Here is a 21,081-nt window from a genome sequence, read left to right as displayed (position 1 = left end):
CCTCAACTCATCTTCACACCTCTTTCTCTGGTTCTCCCTAGTCTCTCCCTCCCAATGCTCTAATTTCTCTAACTCTAAGCCAGATATAATTAACCCAAAGTCTGCTCCTTCTCTCTCCTCTCCTCCCCCTTGCTTTTCCCTCTCATCTCTCATCTCTCCCTCTCCTCTCACCTCCCCTTCTCTCCCCATCTCCTCAACTCTCCCCCCTCTCTCCATTTCTCCACTCCTCTCTTCCACTCTCCTCACATCTCCCCTTCTCTCCTCAACTCTCCCCCTCCCATTCTCCGCTCCTCTCTACAACTCTCCTCTCTTCCCGCTCCCCTACCTCTACTCGCGTCCCCTCTCCCCTCCTCTCTCTCTCTCACTATCTCTCCTCTTCTCATCTCGTTTGTGCAGACTGACCTGGAGGCTCTAGATCCTAGAGGCAGGACTACCCTCCACCTGGCCGTGACACTGGGACACCTGGACTGTGCCAGGGTGCTGCTGCAGAATGGGGCTGACGTCAGCAAGGAGAACCGCAACGGATGGAATGGTGAGAGAGAGAGAGAGAGAGAGAGAGAGAGAGAGAGAGAGAGAGAGAGAGAGAGAGAGAGAGAGAGAGAGAGAGAGAGAGAGAGAGAGAGAGAGAGAGGGAGAGGGAGAGAGGGACCATAGACTTAGCCCTTAGTATATTATTCAGCCATCAGATTTATTACCGGTGATATTTATAAGACTCACCATTGTGTCCTGTACAATAGGGTTGGATGGTCCTCTTTGGTGGAAATATGAGATTTGCACTGGCATTGTTTCTATATAAAGCTATAATAGGAGATTGTCCAAATTACCATACTTCATAATTGGAATGGACCTGAAGGATATCACTGGTTTTCATATGGTTAACTTATAACATGCATGCATGTATGTAATGTAAATATCTATGTAGACTGGAGTTTAAATGTGTTAAACTATAATTTCTCTGTAGCAGGGCCTGTGCAGGGAGATACGGGCAAGAGTGGTTGCTAGAGTGACGAGATAGGAGCCAGAGAGCCAAGGTCACCCACAGAGTCAGGGAAACGTCAACATTCAGTAAGAGATAGCCGAGAGGCCTAGTAATTATACGTGTATATATGGGTCAGAAGCCATTGACGCCCGTTGCCATGGGGACGAGATGGCAAAAACAATGTTAGAGAAACATTGTGAGAGAGAGAGAGACTTTAAGCTGTGAGTCTTCCGGTTGGGAGGCAGACATGTTTTGACAGCGAGACAAAGCACACGAGAGCTGAGCTCCCAGCTCTCTGAACGAGGGTTGGGAGGGGGAGGCAAAAAGACCACGTGGTAGACAGAGATAGCTACAGGCTAACAGACAGGCTTCAGCTAAAAGACAGGCCGCAGAACCAAAGAGATCGACAGAGAATCTAGTTTCTGATTTTGTGTGAAGGGCGGACTAGCAAAGTAAGATTTTCATTGTATGGCAATGTCTGTTTAACTGTGCACATGACAATAAACAATATTGAATCTTGATACCACCAAAGACTTTCATTCTGTACGAGATGCTATCACTATGAATTGAAAATGGGGGACCCTGATGTAAACAAGACAAACGTCTTTCTCTGGTCTGCATTCCCTTAACAATTGTGTGTATTGAGCCGTACTGTATTGTACCCATTCTGCAATCTGTTAAATAAAGTTTTCATTCATTCATTCATTCATTCATTCATTCATTCATTCATTCATTCATTCATTCATTCATTCATTCATTCATTCATTCATTCATTCATTCATTCATTCATTCATTCATTCATTCATGTTTATGTAAAATAAACATCCTTTAATGATAACGAGATGACGTTTCCAGTACATTCTTTTGTCTGGATGCATTAATGGGGTGAAACAGTGATTACAGCCAGTACAGGGGAGGACAGAGTTCCACAGAACGATTGCCTTACATAAAAAAAAAATAACACAACGCAGACATGGCCAGGAGAAGCGATGAAGGCTGATAATGATTAGCGAGGAAGCTGTAAACACCATTTTCTAACAGACCTCTGGACCATATGGTACACAAACAAATGATTGGCTCACACTTAAAGTGTCTAGAGTTTATACTAAACTTGGTTGATGTGCCTTTTGCTTCTGTGCCCCTGAATAATGGAATGCCCTGCATAGTCTATTTGCCAACACAATGAACCCGGAAATTTTGGAACCACCAAACTTTTATGATAGATATGGATAGTATGGGTCACCAGCACTTAGAAACTGCCGGATGCTAAGTTGTACATGTTGGGCAACTTTCTTTATTTGCATAATTAGCTACATTTGCATAATCACCTAAATGGACAAATCTCTGAAACTACTTGATCAATTTCAACAATGTTGGAGTGGTTTTGGGGGTTATTAGGGATGCTGAATCCATTTATGACACTCAAGAGTTTCGGAATTGCAATATTTACTGGAATTTACCAAATTTCTATTTCAAGAGAAATTTTGCTGAATAATATTATGGGGAAACTTACTCCTTGCTAACAAGTCTTGGTTATCATAGACTCAGGTCTACTGTAAGCTTTAAGTCCCACATTAACAAGGTGACAAAAACATAATTCTTCCACCTTAGAAACAAAGCTAAAGTACAACCATTTATAAATCAAAAGGATGCTGAAAAACGGATCCATGCCTTTATTCCAAGCCGACTGAAGAAAATACTTCAGCTTATTCAACTCTCAGCTAGGCTATTACACTGGCTTCCGGTAACATTTAGAATTGATTTGAAGGTCCTCCTCCTTATGTACAAAGCCCTAAATGGAACCAGACCAAGCTATATTGGCAATTTTCTTGTCAACTACATGCCCCCAAGAACACTACGATCATCTACTTCTATCATCTTGTATTTTTATTTTCTGCATTGCATTTATTCTGTCTATTTTATGCTCATTTGATGTATTCTAGTGTATTTTCTGCTGTGAAGCACTTTGGGCTGCAATTCTTGTATGGAATTTGTACAAATAACGTTTATTATTATTATTGCCATCCTTAGAGTTATTTGCTACCTCTATCTAGCAGGGCTAAAATGATTTGAAATGGTTTTGTTAACCCTCGTGTTATCCTCAAATTTACTTTACACTCTTTATCCTTGGTGACATTTTGACCCCAGCAGTTTAAACCTCCAGAAAATGATCATAATCAAAAGTGTTACCCAAATGTATGTTTCAGGTGCTTCATGTTACTTTGTTGATTACCTAAATAACCATTTAAATAAAACATTACCCCTACTCCCCCCACCCACCCAATTATACATACATAATATATATTATGTTGTTCAAGTGGGGAGTGGGCCCATGATAACTTTCCGTTTTTGGAAAGTAACGACCTGCTTGTGGTTGAGAGACAACAGGAGCATCTGCACTAAGGGTCTCATTCTCATCAGAGGAGGACGCCTCATAATCAGGGTCTCAGACAGATTCTCTCCTATGTCACTTTCACCGTCAAATATCTGTGACAAAACTTCACTGGCAGAAAACTTTTTCTTCAAGGTAATTTTCAAATTAGAGTTTAGAAGGCTGCTATGCAAGCTATGTTTGCTCCTCCACTATGTTGCGTAAAGTTTAGGTAGTCAAAAATCACAAATAACAATAAAAATACAGTCCGGGATATACATTCTAAAATATATACATTCTAAAATATACAGCCAAAAATATACAGTAACATTTACAGTAATAAATGTAGAATTTCTTTAATAAAAACGTTTAAGTGTATATGTAAAAATAAGAAGTCAAAAGTCCAGGAAGATTACCAGAGTTTGTACTTTCACTCTGTGGTGAGGCAGTGAGGCACAGTGATGCGTTGTATACTCTGATGGTTGTTGGAATTAAGGACTTCCTGTGCCGTTCAGTGTTGCATCTAGGGAGTCTTAGTCTAACACTAAACATGCTCCTTCTATCAGCCAAGTCTATGTATAGCGTGTGGGAGGGGTTGTCCATGATGGCGTGGAGCTTAGCAAGGCTCTTCCTCTCTGACAGAGGAAGAGTCTAGCTCCACTCCCACCATGTTACTGGCCTTCCTGACCAGCTTATTTGTCACATATAAGGTACATGTACATTACAGTGAAATGCTTGGTTCTGTATGAGCCCCCTGAGATTGTGCTTCAGACAGTAAAAAAGTAAAAATAATAAAGACCAAACACTATACAAAATATACAAACTAGTACAAGTACACAATGCAAACAAATGCAAAGATGAGTTAGAGAGGTAGTGCAAATATTTTACTAATAAATAGATACAATATGGTGTAGTGTTAAAAAGTGTTTAAAGTGAATGTTAAAGGTGTGTTATTCCATACACATGGAATATGTATCTCGATACGATAGAGGGCACACATTGTGAAAACAAAGAACAATTTACCGCCTAATAGAGGCCTTGCACAGAGTGTTTAGAATGCCCATTTCTCCTTGTTAGGGACCAAGCAGTGAGACAATGAGGAAACAGGAGTTGTAGATGAAAACTGGGTTTTTATTTACCCACAAGGTGCAAAACCATTGCAAACCAAGAATTTGATAACTAGGCCTATAGATGGGTTTCTCGTCCACGTCAGCAAGGAGGCCAAAAGGAACGTAATAATCCTGGTCAGAACAATGGGGCAGACTGTATAGAGGATACTTTGTAGGACATGACCTCGAGAACATTTGAAACTGTTTGGGGAGAGATTTCACACAGACACAACCAGGAATGAGGAAGATATACCATTGTATCTCTTTGTTCCTGGATTGTAGCCAGCTCTTCATAACAACTCATGAACAATAGTCTTCCGGGATTCTGAAATCGGGGAGGAGATAGCGGGGGGAGAAAATGAATGAATGTGGATGAGAGCCGTGATGTAAATGATTGCAGCTACGGCTGTGGGGGTGCTGGAGACATGATCAAATAGACTTGTATGTGCCTGAATCTCCTGAACACGGCGTGACCCATTCCTAAATCGGCAGAGAAAAAGCCCATTTTTAAGCACCTATTCCCCATGCACATGCGCAGATTGCCCACGGATTGTGACGCCACGCACACCCGCCCTGGACTGTTCCATCAGAGGGGGGAGCTTCGGTGGTAGTGTTAGTGGCTACAGACCACTGCACTTAAATATAAACATTAGTCTACCTGGAGACTCAATGAGGTAATTGTAGATGTCGCCATAAGACGTGTCTGGCCATTTAGTGGGATCATTGTTTCATTATCCTGTTCGGCTGAAAGGACACTGGCCACCGAAGCTCGCCCCTCTGATGGAACAGTCCAGGGCGGGTGTGCGTGGCGTCACAATCCATGGGCAATCTGCGCATGTGCATGGGAAATAGGTGCTTAAAAATTTGCTTTTTCTCGGCCGATTTAGTTCTGATCGATTAGGAATGCAACCACTTACATCACGGCTCATCCACATTCATTAATTTGCTCCCCCCGCAATCTCCTCCCCGATTTCAATGTAACGCGGAAGTGTAGTGGTCTATTAGGTGCTCTACAAATTAAAGTTATTATTATTATTATCATTCTGTTTACAATTGAACATTCCATGAAAATTATCTATAAATTCTGCATCTTCTGAAACATTTATAAACAGAAAATTCATAAAAAAATGGCACCAAAATTTGGTAAATTCCAGTAAATATTGCAATTTTGAAACTTTTTTCTTCTCTTAAGTATCATAACTGGATTCAGTATACCGAATAACCCCCAAAACAACTCCAACATTGTTGAAATTGATCAAGTCGTTTCTGAGATTTGGCCATTTAGGCGATTATGCAAATGTGTGCTAATTTTACGAATAAAAAAAGTTGCCCAACATTTACAACTTAGCATCCGGCAGTTTCTGAGTGCTGGGGATCCGTACTATCCATATCCATCATAAAACTTTGGTGGTTCAGAGATTTCCGGGTTCACAATGGGGCTCTATGGGATGGCAAATAGACTAGCAGGGGACATTGAAATTAGGTACACTAGTGTCCATGGGTCGATTTAGAGCACTGGTGACCAAGCAGGTCACCACAATCTGTAATTGTTTTTAAATTGTGTTTTAAAGGATTCTATTTCTCTATTTATTAGTAGGTGGAATAAATAAGTAAAATTGTATTTAGACTACTGTAGTTTCTTTGCAAAAAAAAACGTAACAAACATGTTCCACAGATTCAAGGAAGTCATATAAGTCGATAGTTGTGTATCTTGATGAAAAGATACACAATATGTTCTTTTTAAAGTTAGGGTTAGGCATGTAGTGTCCAGTGTCATTTTGCCTTCTCACCACTAGTGGAGATTGTCCCTGTCTTTAACACATTTTGTGTTCATAGGTGTATACAGTGTGTGTTTTAGCAGATCTCATCTTACTAAATGTCATTCACATCACTGCTATTGATGTGGAAAACTTGAAAGTTGTTAGAATATTGCCAGGCCTAGGTAAGTCAACCTTGAGAAGAGCACAGCACAGTTATATATCGCATAGCTCTGCTCTGCATCATACTGGAATACTTCCATATCAGTCTATATACTGAATAAATCTTCACATGCACCTTTACATACCATCATCTGTCTGGCCACACCCCCATCCGCTCCCTACATAAGCAGGGGTGTGGCCATACCATCAGCTCCTTCCTAAGTTTTCACCACGTCAAGTGCCTGTATACACCACTTTGAGATTGATGAAATATTGAAGAAGAGAATAGGAGATGAAGGAGCTACGTTGACATTATATCTTTGTTTTCTCTCTCACTATTTTCGAGGAAATACAGCGATAATGTCTTTGCCACTGGGGTGTCTGGAAGATGATGATCATTCTGACCTCCACGGTATTTTCGTATTAGGGGCTCGCGTCGCTGGTCTAATTCCCACATGCAGTCCTCCAAGCTGCAGCTGGACAGGTATTACCTCCGGTTCTACAGCTGGACTGTGCAGGAGGGGCGAGGGCTGTTGTGAGAAGCTAGCTACCTCTGGGTGAGTGATGATTTTGCTACGCGAGCACCAGTTGTGTTGCTATGAGGGGGTTAGCTGCACGATTTACGAAAGCCGGCCCCAGACTAGTACCCTTTTTCTGCCTCTTAGACGGCAGAGGGAGGGTCCTGGTTTGAAGCCCACGGTAGTCAAACTAGTGGGCCGTGACCAAGATCTGTGTTTAAAACCCCGGATCTTTGGACGAGCGGATTCCTTTCTGTCACGTGAAGGCCCCATCTTTCAAAGTGAAAGTTACCCAGCACGAGGAAAAATGGGTTTGGTGTTTCGTTATCGGAAACTCCAGGCCCAAATCGGCTGCAGCCCATGAGGGAATTGTGCCGATACCGCTGTATATCTGTTAATCACCGTTCTGGAAACTGTGTTAATTTCTTTTTCTCTTCTCTCTTAGGATGAGGAGGGAGTCAGACGGCGGCTGTCTGAAGTGTTGGCTTATTGTATATTCTCGTGTGCAGTTCGGTGATAGCTGCTTAGCTTATGTTCTGGCTGGGTGAGCTACCTGTTAGCCAGTTAGCTGTTAGCTGCGGCGCTAGCTCGTTGCGTTCGCTAGGCTAGGAACGTTAGCTTGTTGCCACCAGTCGGCCTGAGTTGGCTGTTAGCTTATGCTACACCGTTGAACATTAGCCGTGAGAATAGCAGGCCATAACATTCTGACTACGACGTCATCTTTGACAGAGGATGTAGTCGGCCCTACACCATGATCGGTTGTTGGAGGGGGGCGTCTTAGTGAGGACCTTCGTCAACGTGGAGACCAGTGTTGTGGTCCTCTCAGCCTGCGTTCATGGTATAGGTAAGGGTCCTTTGGACACTTAACGCCTCTTCCTTCCTTCCCTTCTAAATGTTTTGTAATAACGATGTTTTTTTCCAAAACGTATGTTGCTTCACTACATTGGGGATACGACATGTGTTATGTGTGAATTGTCTTGTCGCTGGTATAGTTTCTCTCTACCTAGAAAATCAGCGTCGTTTTTTACGTGAGTAAAAATGAACTGGTTTGGTTGTGATGAGAACTTGTGTGTTCATGTAACGTTAGATAACGTAGTTGAGCTTACAACTAGCTGGGTTAATAATCCTGCAAAGCTATGCTTAGTGACATATGATCGAGGGGTGAGTCCTTCTCTCAGCCTGTGATGACAATAAACAGGTGGCGTGTTCACATATTAACAGGGCAGTACCTGTTCAACCTAGTCGTATCAGGGGTAAGGTGGTGAGGGGTGATTCCCCCGGTTTCCCTGGGGCCCCCCCCTCCTCTCAAACATGTTTTGTTTACAATATATTGTTTCACTATGTTGTGGGGATACGGTGTAATCCCTCAGCTTCTGCTGGGGTTGTGCTCCTGCTTGGAGAAAAAAAACTCCTAGGGAAAAGATTGTTTGGTCGCTATCATGTGCAGGGACGTGCACAAGACTTTAGAAAGGCAGGTGCCTGAAATCATAAAAGGGCATTAATTAGTAAATGTAATGCGAGCCGCGCGAGCCCGATTTTTGGGGTTAATACAAGTATATCATGGTACATTCAGTTTCACCGATAGATGTCACCAAAACTACATAGTGTCCCTTTAATAACACAATGCGCTCCAGACCAACAGCTGCGAGAGAGAGAGAGAGAGAGAGAGAGAGAGAGAGAGAGAGAGAGAGAGAGAGAGAGAGAGAGAGAGAGAGTATGCTGCGTGTTTTCCTGCACTAGCAGCAGCAGACAGGGAGGGGCTGGCGACGTGTTTCACGAAAATATACAGTGCACTGCAAACCCGACATTTTATTTTGTTGGGCAAATACCTTACCTGATGTGTACTCTTGCTTTGTTTTAGTTGAAATAGTAACTGTAAAAAAAGAGGTCTCGACTCGAGTGTGAGGGCACTGTGAGCTCAACAACAGCTGGATATCAATTTCCTGTTCAGTGCACTGCTGGCCCTGCGCGGTTTACATGTTGGCTGGAAGGACCTATTATTTACGAGAGGGGTGGCATTTCTCTCTCTTTCTTTACCTAATATTTAGATTCTATCGTGACATCTTTCATTTGGAAGGGCAGGGCAGTATATATATATATGTGCAACTGTAAAAAAAAAAAAAAAAAAAGAGGGTGGCATAAAAAGGGCACTTTCTAATGAGAAATGAAAAAGGCAGGTGCCCGGGCACCCCTTCACCCCTATGTATGCACGTGCCTGATCATGTGGACTTAGCAAGGCCTGTGGCCAGTACTTAATCGAGGACTTGTGTCTTCTCTCGTTGTGAAAAATGCCGTTCCTCTTACGGTAGTGAGAGTGTACTTTTGCCTTTTTTTTTGTGATGGAGGGTTGTGTGTGTCGTTAAGATCCACAACTGGGTTAGGTGTTGGCCTACAGAAGTCACATGTGTAAGCTCTGGTACCGGGGCTCTTAAAGGGGCCCTCTCTGGGTCTGTGTTTTCTTCCTTTGAAAAATTCAGATGGCAGGTTCGCACATGAGTCTATGTGAAGCTGTTAACGCTTCATGTAGCATGCTATGACTGGTGTCATGGCTCTGCTTTGTCATTACATCGTATTAGGGGTGAGGGGTCATAAGGGGGTGAACTGGTAAAACCTTCCTCCCCTTTTTCTGATTGGTCAGGGGTTAAAACCCCCTGTCCTTCGGGCTTCCTGTCCCGTTGCTGGATCAGCGCGTCACAGGGTAGGGGGGGGGGAGTTTCCTGGTCCCACGCCATATTGAGCGGTGGACCATGGAAATTCCCCCGCCATAGAGTACGTCACTGGGCGCGTTTCTATTGGTAAGACTTCCGTGGGTTATTCAGGCTCCATGTTGTGGACCTCTGTTACAGGGAGTTACAGAGCCTCCTCCTCAGGGAGTTCAGAGCCTCCTCCTCAGATTGTCAAGGTGAGTAGAACTTAAAAAGAAGTTCTGCTCTGTTGTATGTGTATTGAGCTTGGTGGGTGATGCAACGCAGTAGAGACGTTTTGTTCTTCTGCTCTGCTCCCTACTGGTAGTATGTGTATTGGGTCAGAGCCTCCTCCTCAGGGAGTTTTCAGAGTCTCCTCCTCAGGGAGTTCAGAGCCTCCTCGGTGAGTTCAGAGCCTCCCTCTCAGTGAGGGAGCCTCCTCAGAGTTTCAGAGCCTCCTCCTCGGAGAGTCCTAGTCCAATTGTTACATAGCTCAATGTTGCAATATGTCTTTTCAATCTATTGCTCACGTGGGAAGTCTCTCTGGGGGTTCCCGTCCCCTCCTTTATGGAGCAGGTTGACAGGGTATTGTTTAAGGAGTTCCCTGACTCAAGTCAAGTCAAGTCAAGAGTTTTAATTGTCACGGCATACAAGTATACAATGAAATGCGGGTGGTCTTGCCCGCAACGATGTGCAATACAGTGTTACAACATATAATAGAATCCAATAAAAAACAACATTGTGCAATAAACAGGTAACAGGTAACATGCTGTGACATCTCGGTATCTGTACATAGTTATTTACAGAGCATATAGGTAGCTTTGGTAGTGCAATACACTGTTCCTGTTATTCTAATTTAAAGTGGCCTTTCCTTTTGGCCATAAGTGTGCGGCATGAGTGTGTGCCCGCTCATGTTAAAGTGTTAAGTGGCTGCTAGTGTGTGAGCGTGCACAGCGTGCGTGTCGTGTGTGTGTTCATGTGTGCTTGTGTGTGGATAGTTCAGTGTTCTGTGGCACTCAATGTTCATTGTTCAGGGCTCTGATGGCCTGGGGGAAGAAGCTGAGCCTAAGCCGCTCTGTCCTAGTAGCTGGGGTTCGCAGGCGTCTGCCTGACCTCAGCAGCTGGAACAGGCTGTTATTGGGGTGGTGAGGGTCTTTCATTATCCTGCAGGCTCTGGATTTGCACCTCTTGTTGTATAGAACCTGCAGGGGAGGTAGTGCAATACCAGTGGTACGCTCGGTTGAGCGCACCACTCTCTGTAGGGCCTTCTTGTCTTGTGCCGTGCTGTTTCCATACCAGGCAGTGATGTTTTCGGTCAAGATGCTCTCTACAGCTCCTGAGTAGAAGGACTGGAGTATCTTCCCCGATACTCTGAACTTCCTTAACTGTCTCCTCGCCGGTAATGGTCTGTTGAGTCATGGGTTTCCCCCCGTCATAGGGTACGTTGCTCTCCGTCCCCTCTTTTATGGAGCATTGTTGACGGGGTGTTGTTTTCCCTCAGCCGCGTCGTATGGGACCCATGCCCGTATTTTTTTCTGTGAAAAAAGCGGCTTGTCGTTCTCCCAGGCGGCTTGGAGGAACGGTATCTGGTGTCTTGTTAGACTATCCATTGATGTGTTTTAGGTCTCGACGTGTACATAGTGCTGGCCCTGGGTGCTTCTGTTAGGAACCGGGCTTGCACGCCTTGGTTGCTCATCATTGAAACAGCGTTTTTATGGGGCAACTGGGATGGAGTTTGTCTCTTCCGAGCGCCAGTTTACTAGGTTTTTCTCGTTCATATCTGGGGGATGTTAACGGAATAGATCAAAGCATATGTAGAGGGGTCTCATGCCCTTGGGGTGGGCCACAGAACGCGGTACGAAGGGGACCGTCTGGGTGCCACCCTCTATAATGTTTTGGATCGACACGCGTACCTACCCCCCTCCTAGGGTTGGGGATGGCGGCGTGATTAGGGCGCGGGACTGATTCTGGTCGCGCCGGTCCAGGTCAGTTAACCCTGTTGTCCGCCGGGGACGCAGATCTGCTGTTCTGGTACCCTGAGGGACTTGTGCTTTTTCGGCCCGGGTGTTGCAGGGTTTGACGTTATGGAGATGTTCGTGGTTGTGTTACTACGTATTACCCCTCACTGTTGCTTGGTCCATGTTGTGTTGTACCTTGCGCTGCGCTAAGGGAGCCTGGTCCTTCTCCATTCTTTTCGCCCCTCTCTTCTCCTGCTTAAGCATGGCTGGGAGGGGGCTGTTGAGGTGATTCTTATAGAACTCCTCTGGCATCCCTGTGTACGTCCCGGTCCGCCGGGCCCGGTCCGAAATTGTTTCGTCGACCCGTAGGCCTGGGATAACCCCTTTTTGAAAACTGAAACACTTGTACTGCGGTATAGCCAGTGTATACCCGCAGTTGTGTTTTGGAGTTTTTTCTTGAGGGGTTATAGGAACAACCACCTCATGTTAGAACCAAGGGGGTGGTTGGTTCCCTGGTGTGTTGGTAGCGGAGTCAACTCTCGGGGTAGGCCGGTGAGTGTGCCCCCGCACGTTTCATGACGTCTGCCAATCGTGTCAGCCTTCTCTGCCTCGGCCCCTCTAGAGAGTTGGGTTTTTTTTGTGGAGGCTGTGACATGTGCACAACAATGCCAGCATACGCCCCTTCCGCCGGGATGCTGTTTCAGCAGACCCCTTTGGCGCCTGTCTAGTCCGCAGTGCTCCAGGCTCTGGTCGAGTGGCCTGTTGCCTGGATTGAGGGATCGATCTCTTTTGGGGGTCGTCTCCCCGGTGCGCTGCCTGCTCCCGCTGTGGGTGTAGCCTCTTGAGTGCTTCGAGCTTACAGCCATACCAACCTGAACACGCCCGATCTTGTTCGATTTCGGAAGCTGTGTAGGTTCAGGCCTGGTTTGTACTTGGATGGGTGACTGCCTGGGTATACCAGGTTCAGTGAGCTAGGCGGTGTGCTATAGGGGGGAAGGGCCTGCTCTTGGATGGGCCCTGTCCGAATATGCTGGCGATGTGGGGGGCGGTGTCACTAGTGACCGCCTGGTGAGGTCTCAATGCTGTGGCGTCTTTGGCCTCTCCAGGCCCCCCTTTTCCGGGGGGGGGGTCCAGTCCCTTCCTAGGTCTGGGTCCTCCTTCGCGCTCCGCTGCTACGGCCTTGCCACGGGGTTGGGCTTTTGCTCTTGACCCCGTGATTTTAGGGGTGGTAACGGGGGTTTGTTCCTTTCCGTTCGTTCCCTAGTGGCATGCGGGTTGCGCGTTTGTGTAGTCATGGGTACGCCCCACGGTCTGCTCACCCTGTGCGTTGAGTTGCTGAAGTCTCCTCTTCGCGCAGTCGGATCCGACACCCTCCCGTCCTCCGCTAGGGGGGTCCGGGGGCTCGGGTCCTCCCCGGTTCTGATGATCGTGGGGGGGCCTCAGCGGGGGCATTTGTCGAGCTCTCGCTCTGCTTAGCTCCTGTATTCCAGTATGACGCAGAGCAGAGCTATGCGATATATAACGTACGGTTATGTATATAACCATAATTATATATAATATAACATAATATAATAATATAACCAAGTCAGTCAGAAGATCCTTAGGAACTTCTACTCATGTACAATAGAGAGCATCCTGACCGGCAACATCACCTCCTGGTTTGGGAATAGCACTGCACAAGACCGTAGCAGACTACAAAGAGTGACACGTTCAGCCGAACGCACAATTGGAGGGGGGCTTCCCACCCTCCAGAACATTTACAACAAGCGGTGCAAGGGGAAGGCTAAGAGAATTATTAAGGACTCGAGCCACCCGAACAACTGCCTCTTTGAATTGCTGCGGTCAGGCAAGCGATACCGGAGTCTTAAGGCGAGCACAGAAAGACTCAGAAGAAGCTTCTATCCCCAGGCCATCAGGCTGCTAAACGAACAATAAACACTATGCAACAACCATCAAATGCACACAGCACACACACCCACACGCACACACTCACTCAAACAAACAACACACTGCAGCACCCACTCTCCACACTTTAGATCACACAAACACACTTTACACTTTATATTTATTGATAAAGGATTTGCACTACAACTCGTACACCTACTGTGAATTGTACCTAAATTGCACCTCGTCCCATTTCTGCCTTGCACTATATAGTATTGTATATTAGTACACTGCACAGTATTGTATATTGTATGGTAACTACGTCTATTCTGCATCGAACATTGTACATATGTCTAAACTGAACACTGTGACCTCATTTTTTTACTTCTAATTTTACTATGTTATTTTATTTCATACTTATCTTGTCTTGCACAGTCTCTGGAGCGTAACAGTAAGAAGCATTTTGTATAAAAGTATTCTGTACTTCTGTATGACAAATATTAAAGAAACTTGAACTTGATAGTTATATGAGCATAGTGATGCTCTGCGTCGGACTCGCTGAGGACCCCGTGGTCTTGCCTTTGTGGTGAAAGACTTGGGGAAGGAGCTGATGGTATGGCCACACCCCTGCTTATGTAGGGAGCGGATGGGGGTGTGGCCAGACAGATGATGGTATGTAAAGGTGCATGTGAAGATTTATTCAGTATATAGACTGATATGGAAGTATTCCAGTATGACGCAGAGCGTCACTATGCTCATATAACTATGGTTATATACATAACCGTACGTTTACTTTTGCTAACGCTCTACTACAAGCCCCACACGTCAAACCTCTGCATGTGTGCACTTGTTATTTTAATGGCCAGGTGCTTTTGGTAGAAGAAGGGTTTGTGGTAAAGTAATACAGGAGCGTTAGCGAAAGTGAAAAGTGTTGTGGTTTTCACAAGTGCAAATTACCTGCCTAGCGACTTTAAAGTTTCATGGAGTATTTTTCCACCCCTTTTCAACATCAATGGCAGTGTGAAAGGTAGGCTGAGATCTACCCAAAACATACACTTCATACACTTATGCACACAGAACATGTTAAAGAGTGTGTGTGTGTGTGTGTGTGTGTGTGTGTGTGTGTGTGTGTGTGTGTGTGTGTGTGTGTGTGTGTGTGTGTGTGTGTGTGTGTGTGTGTGTGTGTGTGTGTGTGTGTGTGTGTGTGTGTGTGTGAGTGTTGTGTGTGTCTGTGTGTGTGTGTGTGTGTGTGTGTGTGTGTGTGTGTGTGTGTGTGTGTGTGTGTGTGTGTGTGTGTGTGTGTGTGTGTGTGTGTGTGTGTGTGTGTGTGTGTGGTGTGTGTGTGTAGTTATGTCAAACCAACGTGAGGAAAACGAAGATGTTCTACAGAGATATTCTATGGTTGCTCTGCAACAAAACAACCTGTGAACATAACAGCAGTTTGTTGTCAGGTGAATGTTGTCAGGTGAAGGATGGGTCCACTCTCATGATTGGACTCGCCTGCTTTTCAATGTGGACATTGAACCCACATTGAACTGCTGCGGTCAGGCAAGCGATACCGGAGTCTTAAGGCGAGCACAGAAAGACTCAGAAGAAGCTTCTATCCCCAGGCCATCAGGCTGCTAAACGAACAATAATCGCTAAACGAACAATAATCACTATGCAACAACCATCAAATGCACACAGCACACACACCCACACGCACACACTCACTCAAACAAACAACACACTGCAGCACCCACTCTCCACACTTTAGATCACACAAACACACTTACACTTTATATTTATTGATAAAGGATTTGCACTACAACTTGTACACCTACTGTGAATTGTACCTAAATTGCACCTCGTCCCATTTCTCCATTTCTGCCTTGCACTATATAGTATTGTATATAGTATTGTATATTAGTACACTCGTCCCATTTCTCCATTTCTGCCTTGCACTATATAGTATTGTATATAGTATTGTATATTAGTACACTGCACAGTATTGTATATTGTATGGTAACTACGTCTATTCTGCATCGAACATTGTACATATGTCTAAACTGAACACTGTGACCTTTTTTTTTACTTCTAATTTTACTATGTTTTTATTTCATACTTATCTTGTCTTGCACAGTCTCTGGAGCGCAACAGTAAGAAGCATTTTGTACAAAAGTATTCTGTACTTCTGTATGACAACTACTTTTTTTTTTTTTTGATCAAATATTTTTATTTTCTTTTCTTTTTTCCAACATGAAACAAAACATATCACAATACAACAACAACAATACATAAAAAGACTTACTCAACACCACATGACAAGACAACTACTGATACAACTGTACAGTGATCATCCTAACATGGACACTCGCTCGTTCTCTTCCCCCCCCCCCCCCCTCCCCCCGCTCACCCCAGGACCTCAACATGAGTCACACTCATAATACATCACAATACATCACTCAGCAAAAAAAAAAAAAAAAAAAGAGAATCTAAACAAACATTTCCAAACTTATATGCGTTCCCTCAACTTTGCCACTGTAGCCAACCAAATTACGATATCAGATTCCCTAACCCCTATAACACGTGCCGTGGATATCTCCAAATAGATCACGTCAAGGTAGGTGAGAAACCATACCTTTGGACAGAGTCTATCTGGATGAAACCAACGTGAGGCAATCAATTTTTTTGCGGCTGTGAGGCCGGCCAAAATTAGTTTTTTCACCTGTATAGAGGTCGGTAATTTAGAGAGATCATTCAGTAATAGTACAGAAGGAGATACAGGTATGGTTAGAGAGAAAATGTCTGAGAGCTGATATGTAACATTTTCCCAAAAAATCACAACAGGAGGGCATTCCCAGTACATATGCATAAATGTACCTGTGGCGCCACTTGGACACAAGGTACACAGAGAGTCAGGTCTGAGACCCATTGAATTCAATCGTCTAGGGGTTAAATAAGTCCTGTGAATAAAATTCAGATGAATCTGTTGGTGATCTGGGTTGTGTGAGGATAACCGAACATTTTCCCAGACTGCATCCCAATCAAAATCTACATCCAACTCCGGAACATCCTTTCTCCAAATCGTATCCAGGGGGAGCTCTTTATACGAGGTCATGAGTAAATGGCGATAAAAGTCAGAGACAAAGCCTCTCGATGTCTCCTTGTCATAAAAGAACTTGTGAAAGCGGTGATGCACTAGTGGAGCATCCCATGGCACGCCATGAGCCTTCAGAGCTGCTCTTATTTGTAAATAAAAGAAAAAGGAGGTTCCGGGGAGATCATATCCGTTGGATATATCCTGGAAAGATCGGAGGCCAGAGTTATCAAAGATATCCCCCAATGTGTGGATACCTTTCTTTTCCCATCTAGGGTACCTAATAGGTTGTTGTTCAATAAGGAGAAGATTGTTATTAAATAGAGGGGAATGCGTGTGCCATTGATGGCGGTTTGTACCCACTTTCTGAGTGTCACGCCAAGTTTGGATCACATGTGTGATTAAAGGGCCAAATCTTAATTTACATTGTTTAATTGATATGTTGGTATACATAATATCCTGAAGTCTATATGGGGACACCAACTTCTCCTCCAATGGTCGCCAAGATACAGCTGCTTGAGCATCAAACCAAGTGATCAAAGGTCTCAGAGAGAAAGCCTGAAAATAATATTTAAAGTCTGGAAATGCTAAGCCCCCATCGAGTTTACTCCTTTGGGCAGTTGATCTCTTCAAGCGCGGGCGTTTATTGTTCCAAACGAATTTATACGAGGCAGAGTGCAATTTCTGCCAGTAACCAACAGGAGGAGGTAACGGGAGCATGGAGCTGATAAAGTTAATTCTGGGTAAAATATTCATTTTAATTATTGACGCACGGGCCTGTAATGAATTTTTTTATTTGGACCATCTGTTAAAGTCATTCGTAATCCTGTCACCTAAGCTGGAGTAATTATACCTTACCGTCTGGCCTATAGTGGGGAATATTTCAATCCCGAGACATTTAAAGTGCTCCACCATAAGCATGTTTGCCGGTAAGATGGTAGCCTTCGCAGGCTCATTAAGTGGAAGAAAAGCAGATTTTGGCCAGTTGATCTTAAAGCCGGACAGGCTGCCGAATTCATCTATCACGCCGAGCAGATGAGGTAGAGAGATGGAGGGATTTTGCATAAACAGGAGTACATCATCTGCGTATAAGCTAATATGATGATGTGTGCCCTGAATTGAAATAGGAGACATAATTTGGGATTGTCTTATGTATTGAGCTAGGGGTTCGAGGGATAAAGCGAAGAGTCCGGGACTAAGAGGACAACCCTGTCTAGAAGAACGCGAGACAGAGAAGAGTGGCGAACAGAACTTTCCCGTTAAGATCATGGCCGAAGGCTCAGTGTATAATACTTTGATCATATGAATGAAACCCTCACCCAACCCCATCCTTCTGAGAACTGCCCATAAGTAAGACCACTCCAATCTGTCAAATGCCTTCATTGCGTCCAAGGATATGACCGCTGTAGGGGCTGCAATATCCTTGCTGGCATTGATCACGTGCAGTAACCGTCTGATGTTGTCAGTAACCAGGCGGCCTCTTATGAAGCCGGTCTGATCAGGGTGAACTAGAGATGTCATGTGCTTTTGAAGTCTGGTGGCTAGAACCTTGGCATATAGCTTAAGATCGGCTCCGAGGAGACTTAGGGGCCTGTAGCTGCCACATTCGGTGGGGTCCTTATCCTTCTTGAGTAAAACAGATATAAGCGCCATATTGACATCTCTAGAAAAATTGCCCTCTTTGATTGAGTGTAAGATCATTGAGAGTAATAAGGGGCCGAGTACATCCCAGAATGCAAGATAGAGTTCCGGTGGAATGCCGTCCCATCCGGGAGCCTTGCCCCGTTGCATATCCGCAATCGCCTCTCTAAGTTCAACCAGCGTGATAGGTGCAGCTAACAACCTAGCACTATCTTCTGAGATCTGTGGTAGATTGATTTGATCAAGAAAATCCTCCAGCTTGGTATGATCAAAGACCACCTCTGACTTGTACAGATTGGAATAAAAACAACGAAATGTATCATTAATCTTTTTTGGGTTGGTGGTTACCTCCTCCTGTTGGTTCTTAATGGAAGGGATATCCGCAAATTGCTCACTGGCACGTATCTTCATAGCTAATAGGTGACTAGGCCTGGAGGCGTGAAAGTAGTAGTGCTGTCTTGTTCTGTGCATCTGAAATTCAGATTGTTGTCTTAAAATAGAGTTAATCTCTTTTTTCACTACCTTAATTTGAAGCTCCAGTCGATTAGAGTAGTTGTGCTGCAAGGAAGAGATCAACATGGCTTGAAGCTTTTCCAGTTCCTCTAGCTTGGAGAGACGTCCCTTGCGGAGATTAGATGCAAAGAGAGTAGTGTTACTTCTGATAAATCCCTTAACCGAATTCCATAGGATTCTGGGGTCCTGTACAGAGCCAACATTAAACTGTAGGAATTCAGTGAGCTTCTCTTTAAATTGCAAGTTAAACTCTCCGTTTTTCAGAAGTGTTGAGTTAAAACGCCATCTAGGGGCACGGGATGTTATTTTACTGAGTGAACCTTTGAGGAGGATACCTTTGTGGTCTGAGAGTGCTATGGGCACTAAGTCAACATCAAAGCTATCAAAGAGATGTGGGGAAGAAAAAACATAATCAATTCTGGAAGAGGTCTTATGTCTCGACGAGAAGAAGGAGTAATCCCTCGCAGATGGGTTGAGCAAACGCCACATATCAATTACCCCTGTGTCCTTAGACCAGGCCTGTAGGGCTGTGGTAGCTTGCTTCTGATCAGAGTTTTCCGTGTGATTGGATCTATCGATCAATGGATCCCAAACTGCATTAAAATCAGCTCCTACTATTAAAGAGTAATCAGGTAGTTTCAACATAGCTGAAGTTAGTGCAGCATAAAAGTTAGCGTCATACAAATTAGGGGCGTATGCAGAAATCAGCGCAATTTTCCGGTTAGAGCATTCTATTTTAGCAATAGTGATTCGACCATTTGCATCAGACCACACATCTAACAGTTTAATATTCAAATTTTTCTTCGCCACTATGGCTACCCCTCGGGTCTTGGTGCCAAAAGAAGAAGAACTTATGTTATGATAAAATTTATTTGCCAATTTTGCATTATCCGCCAATAAAAGATGAGTTTCACTCAGCAAAGCCAGATCCACTTGCTTCCTCTTTAGCCACGTTAGTACACTTGTGCGTTTATGTGGTATATTGAGACCCCCTGTATTCCAGATCAGGATATTCAAATTAGCCATAGTCTAAAAGGGATGCAGTCTGGTTGAATGTAATTTGTTTGGAGTAGAAAACTATAATAGATACATATTCACTTGTTAAGGTTCCATTGAGTACCGAGCGTGAGCGTGAAAACAAAAATAAAACAGAGCGAGTCGACTGAAAAGAAAAACAAAAAACACAATCCCCCATTCCCTCCCCCCTCCCCCCCACTACTATAACTTCTCCTATCCGGAGATTAAGCTGCATCCCACCTGGTCGTCTGCAAACTAAAATGCAAACAGCCAGGTAAAAAGCAGACTTCCTTCTCAGTGGCTACACGCCACGCTCCCACAACAGTAACAAAAAAAAAGTATAATTAAATGCCTCTAAAAGGTAGAGAGGAGAAAAAAAATTATAATAATAATAATAATAATAATAATAATAATAATAATAATAATAATAATAATAATAATAATAATAATAATAATAATAATAATAATAATAATAATAATAATAATAATAATAATAATAATAATAATAATAATAATAATAATATCAATAATAATAATTATTATCATTATTGTTAAACCGTAGTGGTTTAATTAAGTTTAAACAAGTCGACACACACACCCACAACTGAATGATAACCAATGGGCAGCACATCCTGCAAACTGGGGAGGGCGCAACATTGACTATTAGTCTGTTATTTCTTAAAGTATGCTCTTAAAACTCAGAGCAGAGGGTACCTGCCAATGTACAGTTTCCTCCCCCTCAAATGTATGTATTCTCCTGTATGTCATAAATGTATGGTTGCCACAGCACTATATATCTGCATGTAACAAATATTATGAATTAAGATTGAAAAAGAAAAAGAAAAAGAAAAAGGGGGGCCCTGATGTAAACAAGACCAGTCCTTATCTGTTCTGCATCCCATCAACAACCATTGGGCCATACTGCATTGTACCCACTCTGCAAACCGCCAGCAAAACCTCCAACCAATCAATCAAACCTTTGCCTGCAGTTTGGGGGTAGTGCAATTAGTTTGCCGCACCGGGTGGGGGCGATGTGCATGAGTTCGTCCGCCATCACAGCGAGTTCAGAGTTCAACATGTAAATGAGCAGATAGTGACGCGTCTGGTCACCGACGCAGCCAGGTGCTGGGCGTGACGTTTAACTATAGTGAAAGAGCATGGCCAATGAAATTACAAGACCCCCATTCATGAAATAAGTAAGCAGGAGCAACTCGGCGACGGTCATAAATATCATAGATATATATATACCTCCATGATAAACAAGACGATAAATCCGCGTCACGCACAGGAGCAATACAAAATAGAAATCATATCGATAAGCATAGCTTAGAGTAAACAAAATGCACGATTTGCAGTGGAAACTATTATAAATAAACAAAACAAAACAAAAATAATAATACGGGCGATGT

General features: G+C 43.9%; 1 protein-coding gene across 1 annotated transcript in view; it reads left to right on the top strand.

The window, feature by feature from the left end:
* ankrd13b (ankyrin repeat domain 13B) overlaps positions 1-21,081 on the top strand; it is a gene marked incomplete at its 3' end in the record, with an annotated part of 252,431 nt that overhangs the window by 143,038 nt on the left and 88,312 nt on the right. The window contains exon 2 of the mRNA XM_084314118.1: positions 397-532. Coding sequence (XP_084170244.1) covers positions 397-532 — 136 coding nt within the window. The remainder of the gene's footprint in view (positions 1-396; positions 533-21,081) is intronic.

This window comes from Notolepis coatsorum (assembly GCF_963971535.1).
Source record: "Notolepis coatsorum genome assembly, chromosome: 1".
NCBI lineage: Eukaryota > Metazoa > Chordata > Actinopteri > Aulopiformes > Paralepididae > Notolepis > Notolepis coatsorum.
Note: the sequence above shows the minus strand (reverse complement) of the source record. Positions and strands in the feature narration are given on the sequence as shown.